This window comes from Sceloporus occidentalis, unplaced genomic scaffold (genome assembly GCF_023333645.1).
Source record: "Sceloporus occidentalis isolate IW3139 unplaced genomic scaffold, rSceOcc1.0.p SCAF_1, whole genome shotgun sequence".
Lineage (NCBI taxonomy): Eukaryota > Metazoa > Chordata > Lepidosauria > Squamata > Phrynosomatidae > Sceloporus > Sceloporus occidentalis.
In genome coordinates, this window is record NW_028316981.1 from 234,747,899 (window position 1) to 234,770,034 (window position 22,136).

Below are 22,136 nucleotides of genomic sequence, written 5' to 3' on the forward strand. Positions count from 1 at the left end.
AATTGTCAAACCAGGTATTATTTGAAATAAAAACATCATTCTAGGCAAAAGATTCATTGTTACGACAAAAATTCTCCTCAGCAGTCAAAGATTGTCTCCTCCATCTTCAGTTTACTTACTGTAGCCTTTTAAGATGTTTTAACTTTAATTAATTGTTTTAATTACATTTTTATTCTGTATTAACTCTTTTACTATCTGAATCTGGAACTGTTTTTAAATAGTTATATCTTATGCTGCATTGAAATCCCGTGATAATAGGCAGGATCTAAATATTTAAAATACATACATACATACACAGCAAAGTATTACAGCTGAGACCTTATTTTTTATGAGGGAGAGATAAATTAATTGGCTGTATGCTTGAGGACTTTTAATCATTATTAATGAGATACTGAGGCAAAGCACAAGAATGAACACAACTATTACATTTTTCTGATCAGTATTTTATCCCTCATGGAACCCATATTTGTTGTTTACCTTTTAGATAACCGCTCCCATTTGCAATGTAGCCTGGTTCTTAATATGTTTTACCAAAGCAGCTTCAATTATAATTGTAAAATTAAGAATAGCACTTGCCTAGTAAGGAACCCCCTGAAAAAAAATTCCTATCAAACTATGCAAAATAATTTTCAGGGTAATATCTCTAGCATGGACCTGCAGCTTCAATCTTTTTTCTTCAAGGACAATCAAAGTCACTAACAAGTTAATTAAAATTAAAAGTTGTTACTAAGCACTGAATCTCACATTTTTCATTGATTATGCTTTTTGGAAGCAGAAAGAAATCTGTAACCTTTGTTGTTGGCAAAGCACTGTAGAAAGGAACTATCTGGCAGAACTATACCTGCCACCAATACTGGATTGGCGCCCCAGGTTTATGTCAAAGATGATAGCAAGCAATCATGTGCAACTAAGATGAAGCAGAATTCTAGGCATATTCAGTCACAAGTAAGACTCACTGAATATAACAATATTTGTTCCTGCAAGATAAGGAGGGAGAACTTAATTTTGTCCGAATTTTTTACTTGAAGCAATTTAATTTGGACTTCCTGGAACTCCATGCAAATCAGAATTTTAATATTATTATTAACCTTTATTTATAAAGCGCTGTAAATTTACACAGCGCTGTACATACAATCTTTTTAATTGGACAGTTCCCTGCCCTCAGGCTTACAATCTAAAAAGACATGACACAAAGGGAGTGGTGGTGAGGAAGGGGCCTCTCTAGTAGGATAATACATATAAAAAACATAGCAATACAGGAAATGATTCAATAAAACAGGTAAGAAAAGAACATCAAATAGCAAGTGACAATTATGCAATGCCTGGGAACGCTGCCCTGAACAGGATGGTCTTCAACTCCGTTTTGAAGCTGGTTAAAGAAGTGATGGCTCTTGCTCGCGGGGGAAGAAGGTTCCAGGAGTGAGGGGCAGCGAGTGAAAAGGGGCGAATCCGAGATGGGGCAGAGGAAATCCTGGGCTGGGACAGCAGACCTAGACTACCAGAACGGAGGGCCCTAGTGGGAAGGTGAGGAGAAATAAGGTCCGATAAGTAAGGGGGGGGCAGCTCATGGAGGGCTTTAAATGTCGACAGCAGGAGCTTATACTGAATGCGGAAAGGGAGGGGGAGCCAGTGAAGGGATGCCAACACAGTAGAGATGTGGTCAAAGCGGTGGGTGGAAGTGATAATGTGTGCAGCTGAATGCTGGACAGAAATTAAAGGACGGAGGTGAGAAAGAGGAAGCCCAGCCAGGAGGACATTACAGTAATCAAGTCGTGAGAACACATCCTTTAAACAGTGTGACTGTTCCAACTCCCTGGGCAAAATCCTTAGTGAAAAAACTCAATTCAAAAATATTGTGAAAAATTTTATGTGTGTGTGTATGTGCCTTCAAGATGCCTGCCAACTTACTGTAACCCCAAATGAATTTTGATTTTCTTAGGCAAAAAATTCTCAGAGGTGGTTTTGCCAGTTCCTTCCTCTGAAATATAGCCTATAGTACCTAGTATTCATTGGTGGTCTAATTATTGTAATTACAACCTGACTCAGCACAACCAAGAAAACGAACAAAGCTGACTGTGGCACCTGTTAGTCAAAAAGCCTCTGTCCCTGGCTGAGACATCAAAACCCACCTGGTGCAGTTGTTGCTCTGAAGAGTAGGGCCCCATTCAGTCACAGAAACATGTAGCTGGCAGATTAACTGATAACTACAGATGGCTACACAGAAGACAAGAATCAACAAACCTTGGAGCCTATGAAACTTCCTAATCTTTCTTCATGTGAGTAGGCTATGAGTGGTTCCCCTATGCAGGTTGCTATCAAAGGGGCGAAACAGATGGGCAGGAAAAAGTGGCTTGAAGCTGCCTTTTTTGAAGCCACATTGAAACCACACCAACCACACCACCAGTTCCCAAGGCAGCTGGAGTCCTCATGTCATGACCACATGATACGGTTTCAAGCCAGGAAGAAGCGGAAAAAAGGCTGCTTCTTTTTGAAATCGTGTTAAGAAATCCACCAAACCTAAACGTAAGGCGCCTAGAGGGCACTTCCCTGCTGGCTTCAAGACATGTGTCATCTAAATGCCACAGCTTCAAGTCAGCCTGAAAGCACCTCTTTTTGCCTGTCTGTTTACCCCCTAACATGAAACACTAAATCTGAGCTTGGGAAGCAGAATGACTCCCTAACTGCACAGTGCCATTCTCTGTCCTTGAGCTAACCTCTCTGCCAGGATCACAACAACCCCCATTCATTATTTTCCTCCCAATTATAGCTCACTCTGCCTCCTCAGAAGACAACCAGAGATCTCACTTTGTAAATAGTGCCTCAGATTGTACTAAATGCAAGAGAATGCCCACTATTTTAAAATAATATTTAATATCCAGTGGCACAGTCTTGGAATACTGCTGGCTGGGCATCCAAGAGACTTGACCCTATTTTGATAAACTATTTAGCCTGGTTCAATATTGTTTTCTCCAAAAAACTTGGGATCAGTCCTCAGTCCTGGTGGATTCACTACAACTGATCTCCTGGCCCTTACAGGGGAGGGCAGAGCTAAAAGAGGATTAGTTCTTCTCATTTTTCTGAATGCTCAGGCAACAGTAGTTAAATTAGATCCATGTAACCAACATACCTTAGCTTGCATTGTTAATTTCACTCACTCCAGTCTCTTAATTGTCGACGTTTACCTCCCTGCAAAATATGCCCAATCTAGAATCCAATAAATTTGGTCCAATCTTGATGATTATGTAACTAACCTTCTTCTTAGATTCTCTTATGCTTTAGTTGTGGTTGCAGGTGATTTAAATGCCAGAACTGGTTCTCTTGATGATGCTTTGTATTCATATTTCATGACTGTTCCTCTGTATATGAGACAGCCAATATGCTGCCTCCTCAGTAGTCCAAGGACAACAAATTTAATTGGAAAGGTCTCTCTACCGGCATGGCTTGCTAGTAGACTTTTATTCTTAACACATCAGTCCAAGGGGACATTCCTGGGGAGTCATACTGGTCAGGGTATGGAGTTAGTACAATCTATTATCTCCTGGTCTCACACTAACCAGGTTTAGGATTTAAGCATACAGTCAGCCCTCTGTATTTGTGGCCTTGAGACTCAAGGTTTCGATTATTCATGAAGTCAAGCCCAGTAATGTGGCTGTTCCTCCTCCCTTTCCCTGCCCGATTGCTCCATGAGCAGCCTAAGGAGCTATTGGGCAGGCAAAGGCAGGAGGTGACTTCACCCCCAAAAGGGCAGCCCCGGGAAAGATCAGGGAGGGAAAGAGGCAGGGAGCCAGTTAAAGAGACAGGTTGGTGAGGAAAAAGGAGTGCATGCCCCTGGTCCTCTTCTCTCACCCACCCCTCGCTTTAACTGGTTACTGGGTGCAGGTGGAGTTATTCATGGTTTTTCCAATTCACGGAGGACTTGTTCCTCTAAGCTCTACAAATGTGGAGGGAGGACTGTATATTAATCTCAGCTAGTGAAAATAGGGCCCAGTCAGCCACTTTATTATATCAGTAGTCAAAGGGGTCCATGTGGCATTCCATTTTTCTGCTACCTGTGCCCTTTTCACCTCAGGAATCGTACTTACAGTATCTCAGATAAACCTTACCTATGTATCTGTCCTTTTCTTCTTGCTCTTAGGAATCATAGCCACAGTATCTTAGAAAATGTTCTCCTGTTTTCTAGCCCATATTTATTTATTTAGAGTATCTATTCTATACCCTTCACTTCAGCCACAAATGTTCTCAGAGTGACTTATAGATTGTTTATTTAACAGTTCTCTGGCCTCAGGCTTACTTAAAATGTGCACTAGTTGTGGCACAGTCTTACTTTATTTTATTTGTTTGTTTCTAGGGTGCTTCCCTCTATGTTTGGAATTTTGGGCTGAATCTTGCTAACACCATTTGGACAAAAATACTCTGGTAAAATCTACCAGGTTTTCCTGATGAATTAGGGCAGGACACTATTTTTTTGGCTTGAAATTTGCCACTACAATCAGAATGACTGCCAAAAATATTGTTAAATTTTAAGGCACCTATGATAATTTTCCAATGAGTTATGATAGCCCCTATTGTCACCCCCCCCTCTTTTTTTTTTTTTTTTTTTTTTTTTTGCTTCTAAGAAGCCAACTCCATCCTTGATCCCTTTCAGTCTGGTTTCTGCCCAAGGCATTCTACAGAGACAGCTCTCACTAAGATCTCCAATGACCTTTTACTGGCCAAGGCTAATGGCCTTTACTCTGTTCTCATCCTTCTTGATTTGTCTGCAGCCTTTGACACCGTTGATCACTCTCTTCTAGTTGATATACTTTCTGACCTTGGGTTCTCAGACTCCGTTCTCGACTGGTTTAGATCTTATTTGTCAGACAGATCTTTCGCAGTGGTCACAGGTGGTCAGACTTCATCCTCTGTTCCCTTATCTGTTGGAGTTCCCCAGGGCTCTGTTCTGGATCCCCTTCTGTTTTCTCTCTACACACTGTCCTTAGGTAAACTCATCAGCTCTTTTGGTTTTTCCTACCACCTGTATGCCGATGACACCCAGTTGTATCTTTCCACCCCTGACCTTTCTCCAAGGCTTGAACAGCAAGTTTCGTCTTGTCTCACAGCTGTCTCGCAGTGGATGTGCCATCAGCGTTTGAAGCTCAACATGTCCAAGACGGAGCTTCTTCTTTCCTCCTAAGCCCACCCTTCAACACTCCTTTTTTGTCTCTGTGGACATTTCTATTCAACCAGTCCATCAAGCCCGCAGTCTTGGTTTTATCTTTGATTCTTCTCTGTCGTGTATCCCTCAGATCCAGACCACAGCCAAGGCTTGTAGATTCTTTCTATACAATATTGCCAAAATCCGACCATATCTCTCTGCCTCTACTGCCAAGAACCTGGTCCATGCCCTAGTGGTCTCACGACTTGATTACTGTAACGTCCTCCTGGCTGGGCTTCCTCTTTCTCACCTCCGTCCTTTAATTTCTGTCCAGCATTCAGCTGCACGCATTATCACATCCGCCCAACGCTCTGACCACATCTCTCCTGTGTTGGCATCCCTTCACTGGCTCCCCCTCCCTTTCCGCATTCAGTATAAGCTCCTGCTATCCACGTTTAAAGCCCTCCATGGGCTGGCCCCTCCTTACTTATCAGACCTTATTTCTCCTCACCTTCCCACTCGGGCCCTCCGCTCTGGTAGTCAAGGTCTGCTGTCACAGCCCAGGATTTCCTCTGCCCCATCCCAGATTTGCCCCTTTTCACTCACTGCCCCTCACGCCTGGAACCTTCTTCCCCCGTGAGCAAGAGCCATCACTTCTTTAACCAGCTTCAAAACAGAGTTGAAGACCATCCTTTTCAGGACAGCGTTCCCAGGCATTCCATAACTGTCACTTGCTATTTGATGTTCTTTTGTTGCCTGTTTTATTGAATCATTTCCTGTATTGCCATGTACTTTATATGTATTATGCTACTAGAGAGGTCCCTTCCCCACCACTACTCCCTTCTCCTTTTGTGTCGTGTCTTGTTAGATTGTAAGCCTGAGGGCAGGGAACCGTCCAATTAAAAACATTGTATGTACAGCGCTGTGTAAATTTACAGCGCTTTATAAATAAAGGTTAATAATAATAATAATAATAAGCCTCCTGTTTGGAATGGCAACTTTTCAACGTGGAACTGGATACTGTAACCTGGATAACAACCTAAAAGTTTACCTGTCAATTTCTGGGCCTTCTACAATTTCCTGATGAATTATTGCTGCCCCCCCTCCCCTTTTCTGTTTGTTTCTTTGATTCCAAAGAACCTCCCACTTGGAATTTTGACCTGATACTTGGCACTGCCAACTTGGATGACAACCAAAAGCACTCTTGTCAGATTCTGAAAGATATTCCAAGTTGAGTTATCGCTGTCACAGACATGCATTCTCTATTATTATTATTATTATTATTATTATTATTATTATTATTATTGAAAATAGAGAGAAATATCACAGCATCAGCTATGGCTGACATTTTTGAGCTCTCTCTAAATACAGTAATTCCGTGGTGAGGCCCAACAGAACTGACTTAATGGTCTGTGTACACAGAAAAGGTATACCCCAGAATGTTTAGCAGTGTGCTATCATTTCACAGTGGCTATTCAGATGAGTTTATGTGAAAGGTCTAAAAACAGTGCACAAGTTTAACATAGCCAAGGAATACGCGGAATTATGTTGAACACCTTTTCACAAATGTGCTACTGAGAATTCTGAGCTGTTCCACTAGTCAAATAGCTGTATCTTGTAAGGGGGATGCTTGGTGTTGCTCTTATGTAGTTCAATATGTCCAAAACAGAGCTTCTTGTTTTTCCACCAAAGCTTACCATTCAATATTCCTTTTTTGTTTCTGTTGATGACATTTCTATTCGACCTGTCCAGGAAGCCCACAGTCTTGGTTTCATTTTTTATTCTTCTCTGTTGTGTATCCCCCAGATTCAGGCCACAGCCAAGGCATGTAGATTCTTTCTGTATAATATTGCTAACATTCGACCATTTTTCTCTGCCTCTACTGCCAAGATTTTGATCCATGCCCTAGTGGTCTCGCGACTAGATTCTGTAACCTCCTTCTGGCAGGGCTTCCTCTTTCTCACCTCTGTCCTTTAATTTCGATCCAGCACTCAGCTGCACGCATTATCACATCTGCTCACCGTTTCAACCATATCTCTCCTTTGTTGTCATCCCTTCACTGGATCCCCCTCCCTTTCTGTATTCAGAATAAGCTTCTGTTATTGACTATTAAAGCCCTACATGGGCTGGCCACTCCTTATTTATCAGTCTTTCTTTCACCTCACCTTCCCTCTCGTGCCCTCTGTTCTGGTAGCCAAGGTCTGCTGTCTCAGCCTAGGATTTTTACTGCTCCGTCCAGAATTCATCCCTATTCATTTGCTGCCCCTCATTCCTGGAACCTCCTTCTCCCTCCTGCACGGCTCATCACTTCTTTAACCAGCTTCAAAACTGAGCTAAAGACGATACTGTTCTGGGACACGTTCCCAGGCATTGCATGATTATTATTTGATGTTTTTAATTTGTTGCCTCGTTTGTATTAATATGTATTATTTTATTATTTTCTGGAATGTATGAAATAGACAGGCTTATTTTTATCTATTTTATTGATTGTATGTACAGCACTGTGTAAATCTACAGTGCTATATAAATAAAGCATAATAATAATAATAATAATAATAATAATAATAATAATAATAATGTCTTGCCTTATGCTACTTTATTTTAGAACAGCTGCAGGAAATAAGGGCAGCATCTAATGAAAAGGTAAGCAATTGTGTTTTTCCAATGTTTTTGGTATATGTCTCCCAATAATCCATACCCAGTACAGCCAATGGTGAGGGATTATAGGAGTTGCAATCTAGTTTGGAGGACTACAATTGTCCAGCACTGTTGTAATGGCGCCTGACGATCACCAACTAGGCTGGGAAGGACTGAAATAAGTTATCTTGGGATAGAAATAGTTTCAATGTTGTACCATTTGTATCATTCTCCAGTGCTGGGGAGGAGCTGTCTGAAGAGGTACAACAACTACTAAAAATATACTGTCTACAGTACACCACTGGAAGTTGAAGAAGAGGCAGCACATCAATCTAGTGGCAATGTTCTACTGAAGATGTTGCTCCCTTGGCTAGGAAACAACAATCATATAGTCAGAGGATAAAAAGATCCCTCCCATTCCTAACTGTACTTATGAAGGGGAAATGTACTTTAAAGAAAGAAAAATGGATGACTAATTGGAAGTCCTTTATTTGGAATTCCCAAGAATCTTTAGTATTCTGCTGATCTAAAATGTCTAAGCAAGCAGGAACTCCTTTCCCTGGATGGAGTCAAAGATTCATGGGCACTGTCTAATTTCAGAAAGAGATACAAACTGATATAACAGACCGCCTTGCTACCAATGAGGACAGAAAAAAAAAAAAAAGGTTGGAACTGAAGCAAAGAACAATTCAGTTGACTAGTGTGCTTTCTAACTCCGTCAACAAAATTCTGGTTGATTCATCACACTGATTAACTAATTCAAAATTAGTACTTTTGCAGAGAGAATTAGGTTGTAAAGTGACTGAACTGGTCTGGGGAACCAATGGAAGACAAAAAAAAATTACATTCAGGTCTGGGTAAGTACTTACCTTCTCCTTTAATAAGAAATGGAAGTGAGAAGTCTTCCTTGATGGATAGGAATTTGGTTGCATCTGGATAAATACCCATGCACCTATTTACTATTTGCCCCAACAAAATTTGCAAGGTATCAGGGTATGCTTAGGAGTAGTCTGTAATGTCTCAATTATCCTTCAAAGAAATTCCAAACTCATACCAGGACTGTAATTTCAATATAAAGTCAACTCACGGTTACAAAAGAAAATGCAAGTTTTTAAATTCTCCTAAGCTGAATTGATTCAGTTACCATGTATACTCACAACTGTAAATTGACTTCATGTATATGTTTGTGAGCAGGCCAAAATTATGAATTTTGATATGACCCATGCATAAATCAAGGGTAAAACTTAGGGGCATGTAAAGGATGGATCAAATGAAAACGATGTCAAAGAAGGTAAAAAATTCTGGCAGGCACAACTGTTTGTGCTCACCCTAAAGGCTGGATGGAAGAGAAGTGAGCTATAATAAATCATGGCTATGGAGGGGAGGCAATTAGGCACAGGTGGGACTGAGAAAACACACACATGTCAAAAAGGATGAAAAGGCAAAGCAAGGAAAATGATGACTGTGTTAGCAGTGATGTGATAACTTTGCTTGGTTTTAACCCAGAAAACCCAGAAATAAAACAAATATGTTATTCAAATCCTTTTACGCCCAATTCCTCTTAACTGTCCTTTGAGGGGCAGCACCAAACAACTACCACCATCGCTATTTTACCAGCCAGCCATTTGAGAAGGTCAGAAGCAGTGCTATGGCAGAGATAGTAGAGAGGAATCATTGCTTCTTTTAGATACACTTCTTTTAGGGAAAGACTGAGGGGCTGTACAGATTGTCTACTGCGGCCTCTGGCCGCCTCTCTCTCCCAAACGCTGCTGCCTCCACGAGGCCTAAAAAGAACCCGGTGGGCACTCTCATGCACAACGATGACATCAGCATGGCAAGACACTGTTTGGGTGTTGCATCGCACAAGCATGATCATTGTGTGGCCCGTCTGTGTGGGGGCATGCCAAGATGTCGCCCAGGGTGCACGGTGTAAATGCTCAGCCCCCATGTTTCCCAGTTCGGGCCGAGGCTGGTACAAAGCACCAGTCTGTATCAGCCCTAAGTTCTTGTCTTTCGCACATCTACTCAGGCAAGGGGATGGGACTTACTGTATGAGTATATCCAGTATTTTTCAGATTCCAATGGAATTGTAATTTTTGTAGAATAAAGCCTGGCAGGCTTGCATGCAACAGTTAACTCAAGTTGCTTAACTCAAAATGACTGCATTTTGATGGCCATATTTTAGCTTAATTAGCTGAGACACAATTGGGCCTTTTGCTCATGCGGCAGCTCCCTTTCTTCTTGTTGTATGCAAAGCTTCAACTGAACCAAGAACTGGTTAATTAACTACAGTTTTTTCTGTCATCCAAACCAAGAAACTATGGTTATCAGCTTCAGAACATGTGAAGATATTAAATTAATTTCAAATCGTGATTTAAGGTCTTGGCTTGTTTTGAAGATGTCAACCATAGATTCCACATACAAAATAAACAAGGAACTATAGTTACTTAGAGATTTCCTAATTAAACTATGGTTAATTTAAGGTTTTTTTCTTTTTTCTTTCTTTTTTTTTTTTTTTTTTGTGCTTGCAATTTGAAGAGAGGTGGGAATGGGCTGCATCTGCAGTCAGGTTTGCTCATGTCAACTGCAGAATAATCCAGATTGTGTTATAATGGTGTAAGAACAGAAGAGGCACAAGTGTCTGTACACATGAGCACAAAAACTCACCTCCCCACAAGTGAAGATCAAAGTAAATACATTCTGTATTTTCTGCTTTTTCACAAGATGGTAAACAGCCCTAGTCTTGTGATACATTGGCCTTAACCCTACTGTTAATTCCAACTACAGTAGACCTGTTAAATTAACAGTAATTTCCTCAGTCAATACATATGTAAATTCTAATAATCCAGTGGGTCCACTGTTGTCAGGATTAACAATAGCAAAGGAGCCAACATGGTATCATGGTTTAATCACTGGACTATGATTCTGGAGACCAGAGTTTGAATCCCGGCTCAGCATTGAAAACTGTCTAGGTGGCCTTGGGCAAGTCACCTAGCAATGGCAAACCCCCTCTGAAGAAACTTGCCAAGGAAACCAATGATAGGTTTGCCTTAGGGCTGTATAAATTGGAAACAACTTGAATACAACAAGAACAACAGCAGCAGCACAAAGCTAAGGGCACCAGATCTTCATCTGATCTTAGAAGCAAAGCAGGGTTAGTACTTGGGTGGGAGACTGCCAATGAATACCAGGTATAGTAGGCCATATTTCAGAGGAAAGAGATTGCAAAAGCACCTTTCATTACTCCTTGCCTAAGAAAACACTATGAAGTTCATGGAGTTGCTGTAAGGCAACTTGAAGGCACACACATGGACAGACATGTGTATGCATACACACACAGAATTCAGAGACATAGCCATGTTACTCTGGATTAGTATGCAAAGAGATCTGTAGCAGCTTTGAGACTGTGAGAAAGTGGTTGATAGCACTGTGGTACCACTTTCTCTCCATTAGTCTCAAAGATGCTACAAGATCCCTCTGAATTTATTTCAGCAGTAACAATGTCTTCCCTCTTAAGTGTTCCAGTACTGTTGGTTTTAAGACATGGAACAGTTCACAAAATATTGCCAATAAACATTATGGGCCCAAAGAGACAGGCCAAAATAAAGCTGCTTCGGGTCACTTCGGAGGTATGCTATTTAAATGACACACACATCTTAAGAGGCCAGAAGCTGCGCCAAACCTGTGCTCCAGTCCTTAGGACTGGAGAGTGGCTTTGGCATGGCTTCCAGCCTCTTAGGACACATGCAGCATTTAAACAGCACACTTCCAAAGTGGCCCCAAGCAGCTTTATTTTGCCTGTCTGTTCAGGCCCTTAAAAAAAAAAAACCTCTTCACTGAAACAAATGTCTAGTTATTCAAAATATTTGGTGGTTTTTGTTTTGCAAATTCAAAATAACCAAGACATTTCTGAATTCTTCCAATATCTTCCAATAGGTTCCACAAGACAAGCTAGCTGTTTTAACACTCCACCAAGTAACTAAATAACACAATTATAATTTTAATATGTACAAAGCCATGGGAGAGAATTGTTGTACTGTTTCTCAAATTACTCATCTCTGTAATTGAGATGATAATATTTACAATGAAGGCACTCCTTTTTCATTTGACAAACTGTATAACAGAGATAGGTGTCATTGATCCATTTCTAAAGTAATAAACTTCTACATAAAGGAAGCCATTATTTCCAGAGGGGGGAATTAATTAATTAACAAATGAATCACATCAAGGAACAAGAAATTCAGCAATGAATTACACAAGTTAGCATAACATAAACTTGGACCATACTTCATTACTAATGTAGATTACATACAAAATCACTGATTGCTTTTTTTTTTTTGGCAAAAGGGTTCTGACTACAAAATAAATAATGAATTGTATCATAAACCAAGTAAAGACTTGTGAATGACCTCATTTGTGTACCCTGGGGTAGGCACCTTTAGATGCTAGTAGAACGTGCAGCAGCCTCTTGCAACCCACGGGTAGCGGCATCCCACCCCTGCTGCAGAACTCAAAATTGCTACTTCTTTAAACATAAACAACACATGTAAGGAGTGTGTTTGCACACACAGGACTTTTATTAGAATTGTGTCCTGAAAAGCTTCTGGGAGTGTGATTCAACTAAAAACAAGGTGTGCAGCCCACCATGTACTTTGTGTACATTTAAATGGTGGTATCTCCCTTCTGATGTCAAATTTAGCAGAAGGGTAGTGGGGATTCAGGCGAAGGAATACAAAGCTGTATGTTTCAAATCTGAGCTCTAAACAAAGCTGAAAATTATCCGATGACAAAAACACAATAGACAGTAGAATTGATACAAAAGCTAACACAACTTTGAGAGATCTAGCAAATTCTTCTCTGTGATTCATACAGCAGAAAATATATAATTTCTAATACTTCCATGTTATGGTAAGACAACTGTTATGTCTGCTAGCTATAAAATGTGACTTCAGGGTTTCACAGGGTCTTTTACCTTCTCTATGGTTTTGTTCTGACATCATAACACAGTGAGCCTGCTCACATGCTCCCCTCTCCTTTGGCACAGCACATGGAGCAATTTGGAAGCTTCTACTTAGATTTTTCAAAATTAAATGTATTTTATTGTTATTATCTGAACTTATTACCGCATGGTCTATATTAACTTTATAGGCTATAAGAAGATAAGGCAGTCATATTGGTTAAAAAAATTAAATGCAATTAAAAAGTATTTCATATGGCTCTTTTTAATTATTAAAAGAAGATGAAAATTGTGCAGTGATACTGCTAAACTTTCTCAGAGAACAACACAAGAGTTCTTTCCAAGTAAGCAATATTCCCCCAACAAGTATCAACAACAGCCACTTGGACTGGGAATAAGTCCAACAAATATTTTAAATTAAAGTTTGAGCCAGTGTGGTGTAATGGTTTCAGCATTGGACTATGACTTCAGGGGTCAGGGTTCGAATCCCTGCTCAGCCATGGAAACCCACTGGGTGATCTTGGGCAAGTCACACTCTCTCAATCTCAGAAGATGGCAATGGCAACCCCCTCTGAAGAAATTTGCCATGAAAATCATAGGATATGTGCAAGCCTGTGTCTTTGATTTTTTTAAAACCCTAATTCTTAAAAGATACTTCAAGTAGCACTAAAGTGGGTTATGCATGCAAGATTGCCTGGATATTAATCTGATGTGGAAGGTTTTAAAAATGTATTTTTGAAGCAAGTACAAAGAAATGACCAAGATAAACATGAGCATACCTGTCTTTGTAATTGATCACAGTATCAATGATGGCATTCATCTGCTTTGTCAGTTTAGGGGGATTGGGTGACAACTTTTCTGCTGGAGGTCTTCCTCTCCTCTTTTTTGCCTTTTCTCCATCCTCCTTGCCTGAATCCTTGTCCACATTTCTTCTCCTTTTTCGTTTTTTAAGCCGAACTTCCTCTTCCATTTCTTCCAAATTACCGTCTTCGATTGCCTATTAATTACGGAAATATAGAAACATATTTGGAAAATCAGGGATGACAACAAAAGGTATGTATTTTTTCTTTTTAAAAAAGGCTCTGTAAGGTGTAAAGAACATTGCAATATGGATGAATCAATTTATACAAGTCCAAACTACCACTCCAAACCCTAGAGACAATCAAGAGTGGTAAATTTAAAAGCACAGTAACAGTATTGTCTCGAGTAATTCGACTGTATCCAATACAGTGGCAAGGCCACGCCCCAAAAAGGCCATCAACACTACAATAATGTACATGAACACTCAAAACATTATCAATAAAATATTTTAAAACATTTCAAATATCTTTATTTATGCATATGTACAGGTAAGGAAATTGTTATTAGGCAACCTCCAATTCAAAAGGCATCTACCCACATACATAGGTACCTACCAGGTTTTCACCGCAAAGCTATCTTCCAAAGTAGAAACAAGCCAAATAATTTTGCTGATGAGTTTTCAAACAGAATTTCTAAATCACTTAAAATTAAGACATCTAAAATACTGTGTGATTATCAGCTAGTGTAATATTTATGGACAGTGTGGAAGTGGTGGACAACACAAGCATTATGAGATGGGAAACACAACACAAGACAAGTAAACAACACTAATTCAAAATTTACCTGTAATTGTGTGCTTTAAAATCACAGCCAACAGCACTAATGCAGTGAGATAATGAAAAATGCTACCAAAAAACCAAACAAAACACACCTCCCAGGTTTAAAAGAAATCTTTTCACACTCTGTCTAAGAAATCCATGTGACAATCAGAGAAGCTGAACTTTCTTTGATTTTAAAACAGAAGAAAAAGCCAGAGATGTAGTGGGGCAGCTCGGTTTCATATAACATTCTTAAAAATATCAGAGGACATAAAAACCACACATACCACTCTTATTTTTAAAATAAATTAGAACAGCTTTTATGATGAATACATTCCCAAAACATCAGTGTTGATATTGTCCTTTTTGTTTCTTAGTACTGCCTAGAATACATGCAAATGCTAATCAATCCTTTCTCAGAGCTGAAAGAGCTCTAATCATAAAGCAATTACCTTCATTTTTCCACAGCACCAAACATGGCTAATATTTATGATCATGTGAGTGTAACAATCAATACACAAAGAGGGATTACATCCCAGACACAATTTCTTTCACTTGGGCACGTCTCTTGCAAAACGGTTTGTGCATAAAACCTGGTGCACCACACAAAAAAGGCTGGCATGTTAAAAACGCCAGTGAGATTTTAGAGTCTGTTTTCTATTCATCCTTCGATGTGCAAATCCACAGAACAAACATGAACGTACAATCCTGAGGGAGAGCCTGAAACCCGGGCCTTAATAATAATCATAAGACAATTTCCATCATGCTTCCACAGCATTCAGATAACCACTATAAAGGAGGCTTGAGATCTGATGAGTTAGGAGAAAGAAAGAAAGAAAGAAAGGCAACAGCAACAACAAAAAATATCTGCACACAAATTCATTAATATTCATTTGGCTAAAGCAGGACACCCACTAGACACCACAGCAGCTAGCGAAGATTATGCAAAAGAAACTGTTCTGCAAATCTTGGAATCTATAAATGCTAATAATAAATACAGCATGCAAGGCTGTCAACAGTTAATGCTATTGCTTCTCCTTAAGCACTCATTTGTACACAGAAAACACAGAGAACACCAGCTTGTGATGTGTTACACACCTACACATGCCTGTGATGTAGTTCTACTGAATCTTCAAGACGGCAATGAAAAAGGATATTTACCTTACCACTATCAGCAGGCCGGCTATCGGAAATCACAGTTAGTGGGGATAAAATTAACAAGCCAGCAAAGCAGCGAGCTGCTAGTCTCTTCATCAGCTGATCAGGAAAAAAAAGAGAGCTGGGAAAGGCTATGTTTTCATATACAAGTAATTTTATTTTACTGAAAATGTAATACTGAAAGGGTTGTGGATACTCAAATCTGCTGTTTCATTCTACCTACCAGAAGGCCTGAAGCCTTCTTCCTTCAGCCTGCTTTAATATTGACAACTACTTATCATATTTTCTCCTTATTATTCCAGGAACTCAAATAAGGATTTTTTTTTTGGCAAGGCAGTTATTGATTCCTGGAAACATTTTAATTATAGTATCAATAGTTTAAAAACTGAAATATATAAACAGATTTTTAAAAAGCAAAATGAAGTGGTGCATTTTAAAGCTGTATTACACAGAAAGCTGCTCCATTGTTCTCTCAAAAATGAAGATTTTGATTTACAGGTATTGCTAATAACACTAATTTTTAAAAGAACACCCTATTTTAATATGCTGTAAGAAGTATTTGTAAGGAAAGAAAACACGTCTGGTTTCAGTAATCTCCCCACCCCCAATTAAGTACTGGGTAAAATAACCCTACTGCTACCTTAATATTTCTTTATGAAATACCTAAAAAGCTGCTTTAATTGACTGAAATTTTAAAAAAAGATTTTTAAATGATCAGAAGGAAAAAGATATTAGAATTGATAATACTAATTTTTCCACAATGCTGATACAATAGTGGCAGGCTTGGGTATATTTATTAATTTATGGATGGTTATTGAATGCTAAGAAATTACTTACAAAAATGTAATTTTTCAAACTTATTTTTTCAGTAATTTGAATTAACAGTAAAAAAATGGTCCTCTGAATTCTATTAATTATCTGTGCAAATGTAGACATTATTTTAATCAAATTAAAGTGTTCATGTATATAAGACACACAATTCATAAACATACATATGAAAGGTGCCATCTAACTTGAAATTATTAATCATATATTAATTATTTGGACACTGCAGGCAATTTCAGTCTTTATTTCAACATTCTTTCCTCCATAGTATACTTATTTTAAGTCATGTTACAGTTTAGTATACTCTGTTGCCTGCAAAAATTTATTTAACTAAACTAATGTGTCTCACAAGATTTTGCTTAATTTTGTTTCTATCACCATGGGTGCCACCATGCACACTTTACAAATACAATCTAGCACTTCATTCAACACAACAAAATGAGAATTCCATTCAGGGAATAATACTTTTTCCCTTTGTTTCCCCTTGTATCTCTTAGAAAGTGCTCCAAACTCAACTTTCCAGAGCTAACTTCTGAGATGTGTAGGGAGTTGTGAGAGGAAGGGAAATCTTTTCTGCCACCTGTTCGGTTGGAGGATAGATATCACTAACTTTGACCCATAATAATGAAATAAACCCCAGAGCCAGTTTCTGATTGGGAACAGGTAGCCTATATGTGCGAGACAAAGCTTAGCTAAATTTTCTAAATCTAAGTGAGATGAACAAAAAAGAAATATGGATATGGCAGGATGCTATGTGGCAGGTTGCATTAGATTTATTTTTAAAAGACAGCATATTATTGACAATTTAGATTATTACTATATTTTTGTCACCAGATGGATGCAATTTTGATTTTCTGTTTCAGGCACCAAAATTTTGTGAGTCTGCTGGTAACAGAAAGTAATAGATCAACACACAGTATCAGCACATAATATAATTGAAATCCTTAGATTCTTGATTGCTATTAAGCTTAACATTCCATTGTCTGCTCTAAAGATCCCACCAGACTACTATTGTATCTAAGGACACAAAACTAACAGAACTTTCTAATGGAATGAAATTACAGTGGACCCTTGGTATGCACTGGGATTTGGTTCCAGGACCTCCTCTGGATCAACAAAATCTGTGGATGCTCAAGTCTTATTAAATACAATTGCAGAGTAAAATTGTTTCTCTTGTATAAAATGGCAAAATTAAATTTTGCTTTTTGGAATTTACACGTTTTAAAAATATATCTGAAACCGTGCATGCTTGAATCCATGGATAAAAAATCCACGGACACTAAGGGCTAATTGTACTGATAGCTCATAGTTATCTTAAAATAATCAGCTGACCACCTACTAGTCCAAAATAGGAGGCATATATTTTATACTCGTAACATCGGCCCATTATCTCAGAACTGATCAAGCAGCTAAGAGGGTGAGGGAGTTTTGTGTGCTCTGTAACAAAACCACACATCAGTAAGTCAAGTCTAGCAACTGGATTTAGACCACTGATTAAAACAGGCAAACACCTATATTCATTTAACACAGGCCTTTAAAACATTTCCTTATTAGCTGGACATTATGTTTTGAATGAACCAAATATATTAAAGTCCCAGAATTTAAAGGGTGAATATGCTAGAGGGTGGCCATGATTACTTCATTCATAGTTAAGTTTCTATAGAGAAATCCCTGCAGTATTTTTCAAAATTAGTCTGGCTCATATAAACACCTAGCAAAAGACTTTTCAAATGCAGAGAAATGATCATGGTATACTAATCCTGTGAAAGTAAGGATTCAGATAGATTGTTGCATTCCTCTTTTACCTGTAGATGTATTACTGAGAAATAAAGCTGAGACACAGACCATAGAGAATCAATCAACTGACAAAAGGTCAACGTACAAATGCCAAGATAATTTTTGTTTCATTTCAATACTTTGAAAAAATCAGACTGCAAGAACTTGTTCATTAATATTACACCTTGGAATATCTCAAGTCTTTCTGATATCATATAAAGAAATTTTTCATGAAGCTTCTGCACAGACTGCTGTATAGACCAGGATCTGTACCAAGGTTACTGCAGGTTGCACAGATGGCAAAAACAGTGCAAAGCTATAGGCTAACACTATGGTGCTGAATTCTTCCAAGAACGTGGACTATTAATACAAAAGGGAGGAAACGCAAGACACAGCACACAAGCCAAGAGTCACTGCCAGTTAAATGATGTTTTTCAGATGTGCTTATTCTACAGAAAAATAGTAATAAGCTATGTCATATGGAATCCAACCTCAGCACACAACAACAAAAGCATCTTTCTATCTTCTTCATATTTGATTAAAGCCTACATAATATGGGCAGCAAATTCACAGAGCAATGAAACAAATCATACTAAGAGGCAGTTGTAACATCACAGAGTCTTCTCAAAATTCATTGTGAAGATCTGTACAAGTTAACATTTTCTTCTCCTTTTTAAGGACTGGTGTAGCAATTGTTCTCTTATGAAATACTAGATGCTACAGTTAAAATCAACATTTTTAGACTAGAAGACTAAGCTTTTAAATTCTGGTCTTCAGTGGCAATAAAAGATTCCCAACTCCTTTTCTGTATTCTGCTTATAAAATGAAGGAAAAGTCTGGTAAGAGATGATGTTCCCTGAATAGAATTAGGGAAACCACTGCATTCTCAAAAGAAAACTACACACAGTCATACTTCAGATTCCTTAATCATGGTTAAGGAATCATATTCCCACAAGCAACGCAAATCCTTCTATTCCTTAATGAAGGTTAATGTTAATAGTGGTTAACAGCTATCAGAAACCAGTGATATACTCTTAAAAGTCTTCACTTGTGTTTAAAGCATGTGGCTAATTTGCACTAAAGAGACAAAGCTGGTTAGAAGCAGAAAAGCATACAGCTTGTTCCCAAAAACTTTACAGAGTTTTAAAGCTCCTTGTCTTCATTTTTAAATGTTATTGTAATACAAGGTTAATACTAGAAACATCACTCCCTTTTAAGAACAGGTTATTCCCAATAAAATTTATTTCAACTAAAATAATTCATAACCAACAGCTTGGTGACCACGGTAACTGAAAGAAATTGTTTGCTTCATCTTTTTTACACAACAAAAACAAATAGGTGGCCTCACTGAGAAAAAGGCAACTTCAAATCTGAACCCACCTTCCATGCAATAAAAGTAAATCACTGATTTTTCAATTGATTGACAACTTGGCATCCACGAGGAATAATAGTGCCCTTACTTAGTAACATATTTTTGAAACCACAACAAAGAAATGAGTGCAGGGGAAGAAAAACAAGTTTTAGCTGGCCCTGCAATTATACTCTTCAGAGATTACCATTTACTTTGAAATCTGTTTTTTTCCGGGGGAAATGCTTTAATACTACATAAAAAGTAAAAAACAAACAAACACCCATCTGCATACTTAGTGAAGAAGAGGAATGATATACATAAGAATGAGAGGGAGCCATCAGGCAGACCCAGCAACATCAGGGACTGCCTGAAGAACGAGACTTCTCCCTCCTTTGAATGTATTTTGTATTGTATTACGATTTTACTGTACACCGCTATGATCATCGCGGAATAGCGGTCTATAAATAAAACATATTATTATTATTATTATCACAGAAAAGTGTACAGAAAAGAGGATGGTTATAAATAAAGTGAAGTGACATAAATTCATAGATCTATTTTTTCATGTAATACCTACTCTGTAATGGTTTCCCTATTATCCTCTCACTCAACCCCTCACTCATACATGCACATACAACAGCCACATGCTCATCCAGCTACACTCTCATTGATATACACACACTCACCAATGGTGTAACAAAACTGTGATGATGTTATCAACCCTCATCTTTGCTTGATGTTTTTCCACCGAAAGTATGTCATTTTATGTCTCAAGTCTTAGTTACAGACATTTTTTAAAACTTCTGAATAACTGGAACATACAAGATCTACTGCCAATGGGGACTTGTTTTAGTCAATTGAAACTTGGGCTCTTTCAGCCCACAGCTATGAGGGTTTCAATGCTATGGGCTTTGTTTACTTCTGTGTCATTGGTTTTTTTTTTTACTAAATTTATATAATTTTGAAGCTGATGGGGGGGGGGGACACCACTATGTCTTCCCTGAAAATCTACTTATTTTCTACTTTAAGTTGCTAGTACATTCTTTGGAGTTCAGCACAGTAAAATATAATTGAAAGTTGATTTTTGCAAACATACATATGTCACTGAATGAAAAAAACATCTGCATCTAACTACTTTCTCAGAAATTGCTTTGTTATTCCCATTCCCAGCCATGGACTTCCAGGAGGAGAATGGAGGACTGAGCGAGGGAGGCCCCTTTAACATCCTGCCCCATACCAACTCAGCGTGGGCCCATAAAGCCTTGGGCTCCCATTCCCAGCCATGGACTTCCAGGAGGAGAATGGAGGACTGAGCGAGGGAGGCCCCTTTAACATCCTGCCCCCTCCTCCAGCCCCGGACCAGCTCAGCATGGGCATCGGCCCATAAAGCCTCAGGCGATACTAAGAAGAACATTATCTTGTTGCTAATTTTTAGTCTCCCTCTTTTTCAGGGTGTTAGATTGTTATCTTTTATTATAATTTCTTAACTGTAATGTTGTAACTTGTGCTGCATTTCCTTGATTATTTCATTGTTTATTGGCATCTGTTTTGTTATTTATTGGAATGAGGAGTTGGAAATGGGGATTTCTTTTTGATCATTGCTGTTTTGAATGTAATCTTCTGTGTTAGGCTTTTGCCATTATTGAATTGTTATGATATTATTATTATTATTATTATTATTATTATTATGTTTTTGCTATATATTGCTATGTTACATTTGTTTATTATGTTATGTTTATTGCTATTGTTTATTAATATTGCTTTGTATTATCCCTACTGTTGTAAGTCACCCGGATTCCCAGTGATTGGACGGGATATAAATAAATCCTATTATTATTATTATTATTAACATTCCCACTATCTATCAAAGCCAAAAAGAAACCACTGCAATTCAAAAATTCTATCTAATTGGCGGGGGGGACATACCTGCAATTCTCTTGGCTAGTGTAACAATGCTGACATCCATAGGAGAGGTGGCATAAACAGCTACATAAGTAAAATGGCTGCAGGTACTGCAGTGGGAGGAGGCGGCGGTAGCGCTGTCCTACCAGCTTCAAAGCTGTTCAGAAGCCATTAAGCCAGTTTTCTCTAACAATGAAGGCCCCTTTCTCTACTGACTCTCACTGGCAATACGAACCAAAAGGTTATTAATAATAATAATAAATTTATTTGTATTTCCCGCCTCTCCCTGCAGTTCGGGATTACAACCAGATAAATATATACAGACCATATAATAAAATAAATCTTAACTACACTAAAATTTCCACAAAATTAACCCTCATAATACAATATTAAATATATAACACAAAATTTCAAAGCTAAAAATTAAAAATTCTTATGTTACATAATCAGAGATTGGGGCACAGAGGTGGGTAGACTGCTTATACAGCTATGCCATATTACTATGGCATAACCTACTATTGCACCAACAGAATTCCAACCTGCATTGAAAATCATATTAAATATAAGCTCACCACCCTATTTAGATAACTGATAAGCCTCTGCCAGGTTATACATTATAAAGCATTTTTAATGTACTTAAGATTTTATTGAAATTGGTACCAAAATGGTGCATTGCTGCTGACAAGCTACGAATACCTACTGCCCACAGCTATTTTTCTTCCATGCATGGGTCTTTGGATTGAAACCACTCATTTCTGGAAAGGTGATGGCAATCAG

General features: G+C 38.4%; 1 protein-coding gene across 4 annotated transcripts in view; it reads right to left on the reverse strand.

Annotated features, from left to right (window-relative positions):
• Window positions 1-22,136, reverse strand: part of LOC149323626 (SWI/SNF-related matrix-associated actin-dependent regulator of chromatin subfamily A member 2-like) — a 169,212-nt gene that overhangs the window by 24,501 nt on the left and 122,575 nt on the right. For 3 of the 4 annotated variants that reach the window (XM_089490224.1, XM_089490237.1, XM_089490231.1), the window contains exon 29: window positions 13,508-13,725. In XM_089490224.1, coding sequence (XP_089346350.1) covers window positions 13,508-13,725 — 218 coding nt within the window. Of the gene's footprint in view, window positions 1-13,507; window positions 13,726-15,508; window positions 15,630-22,136 lie in introns of those variants that run through there. The other variant, XM_089490244.1, reaches the window with a different exon arrangement.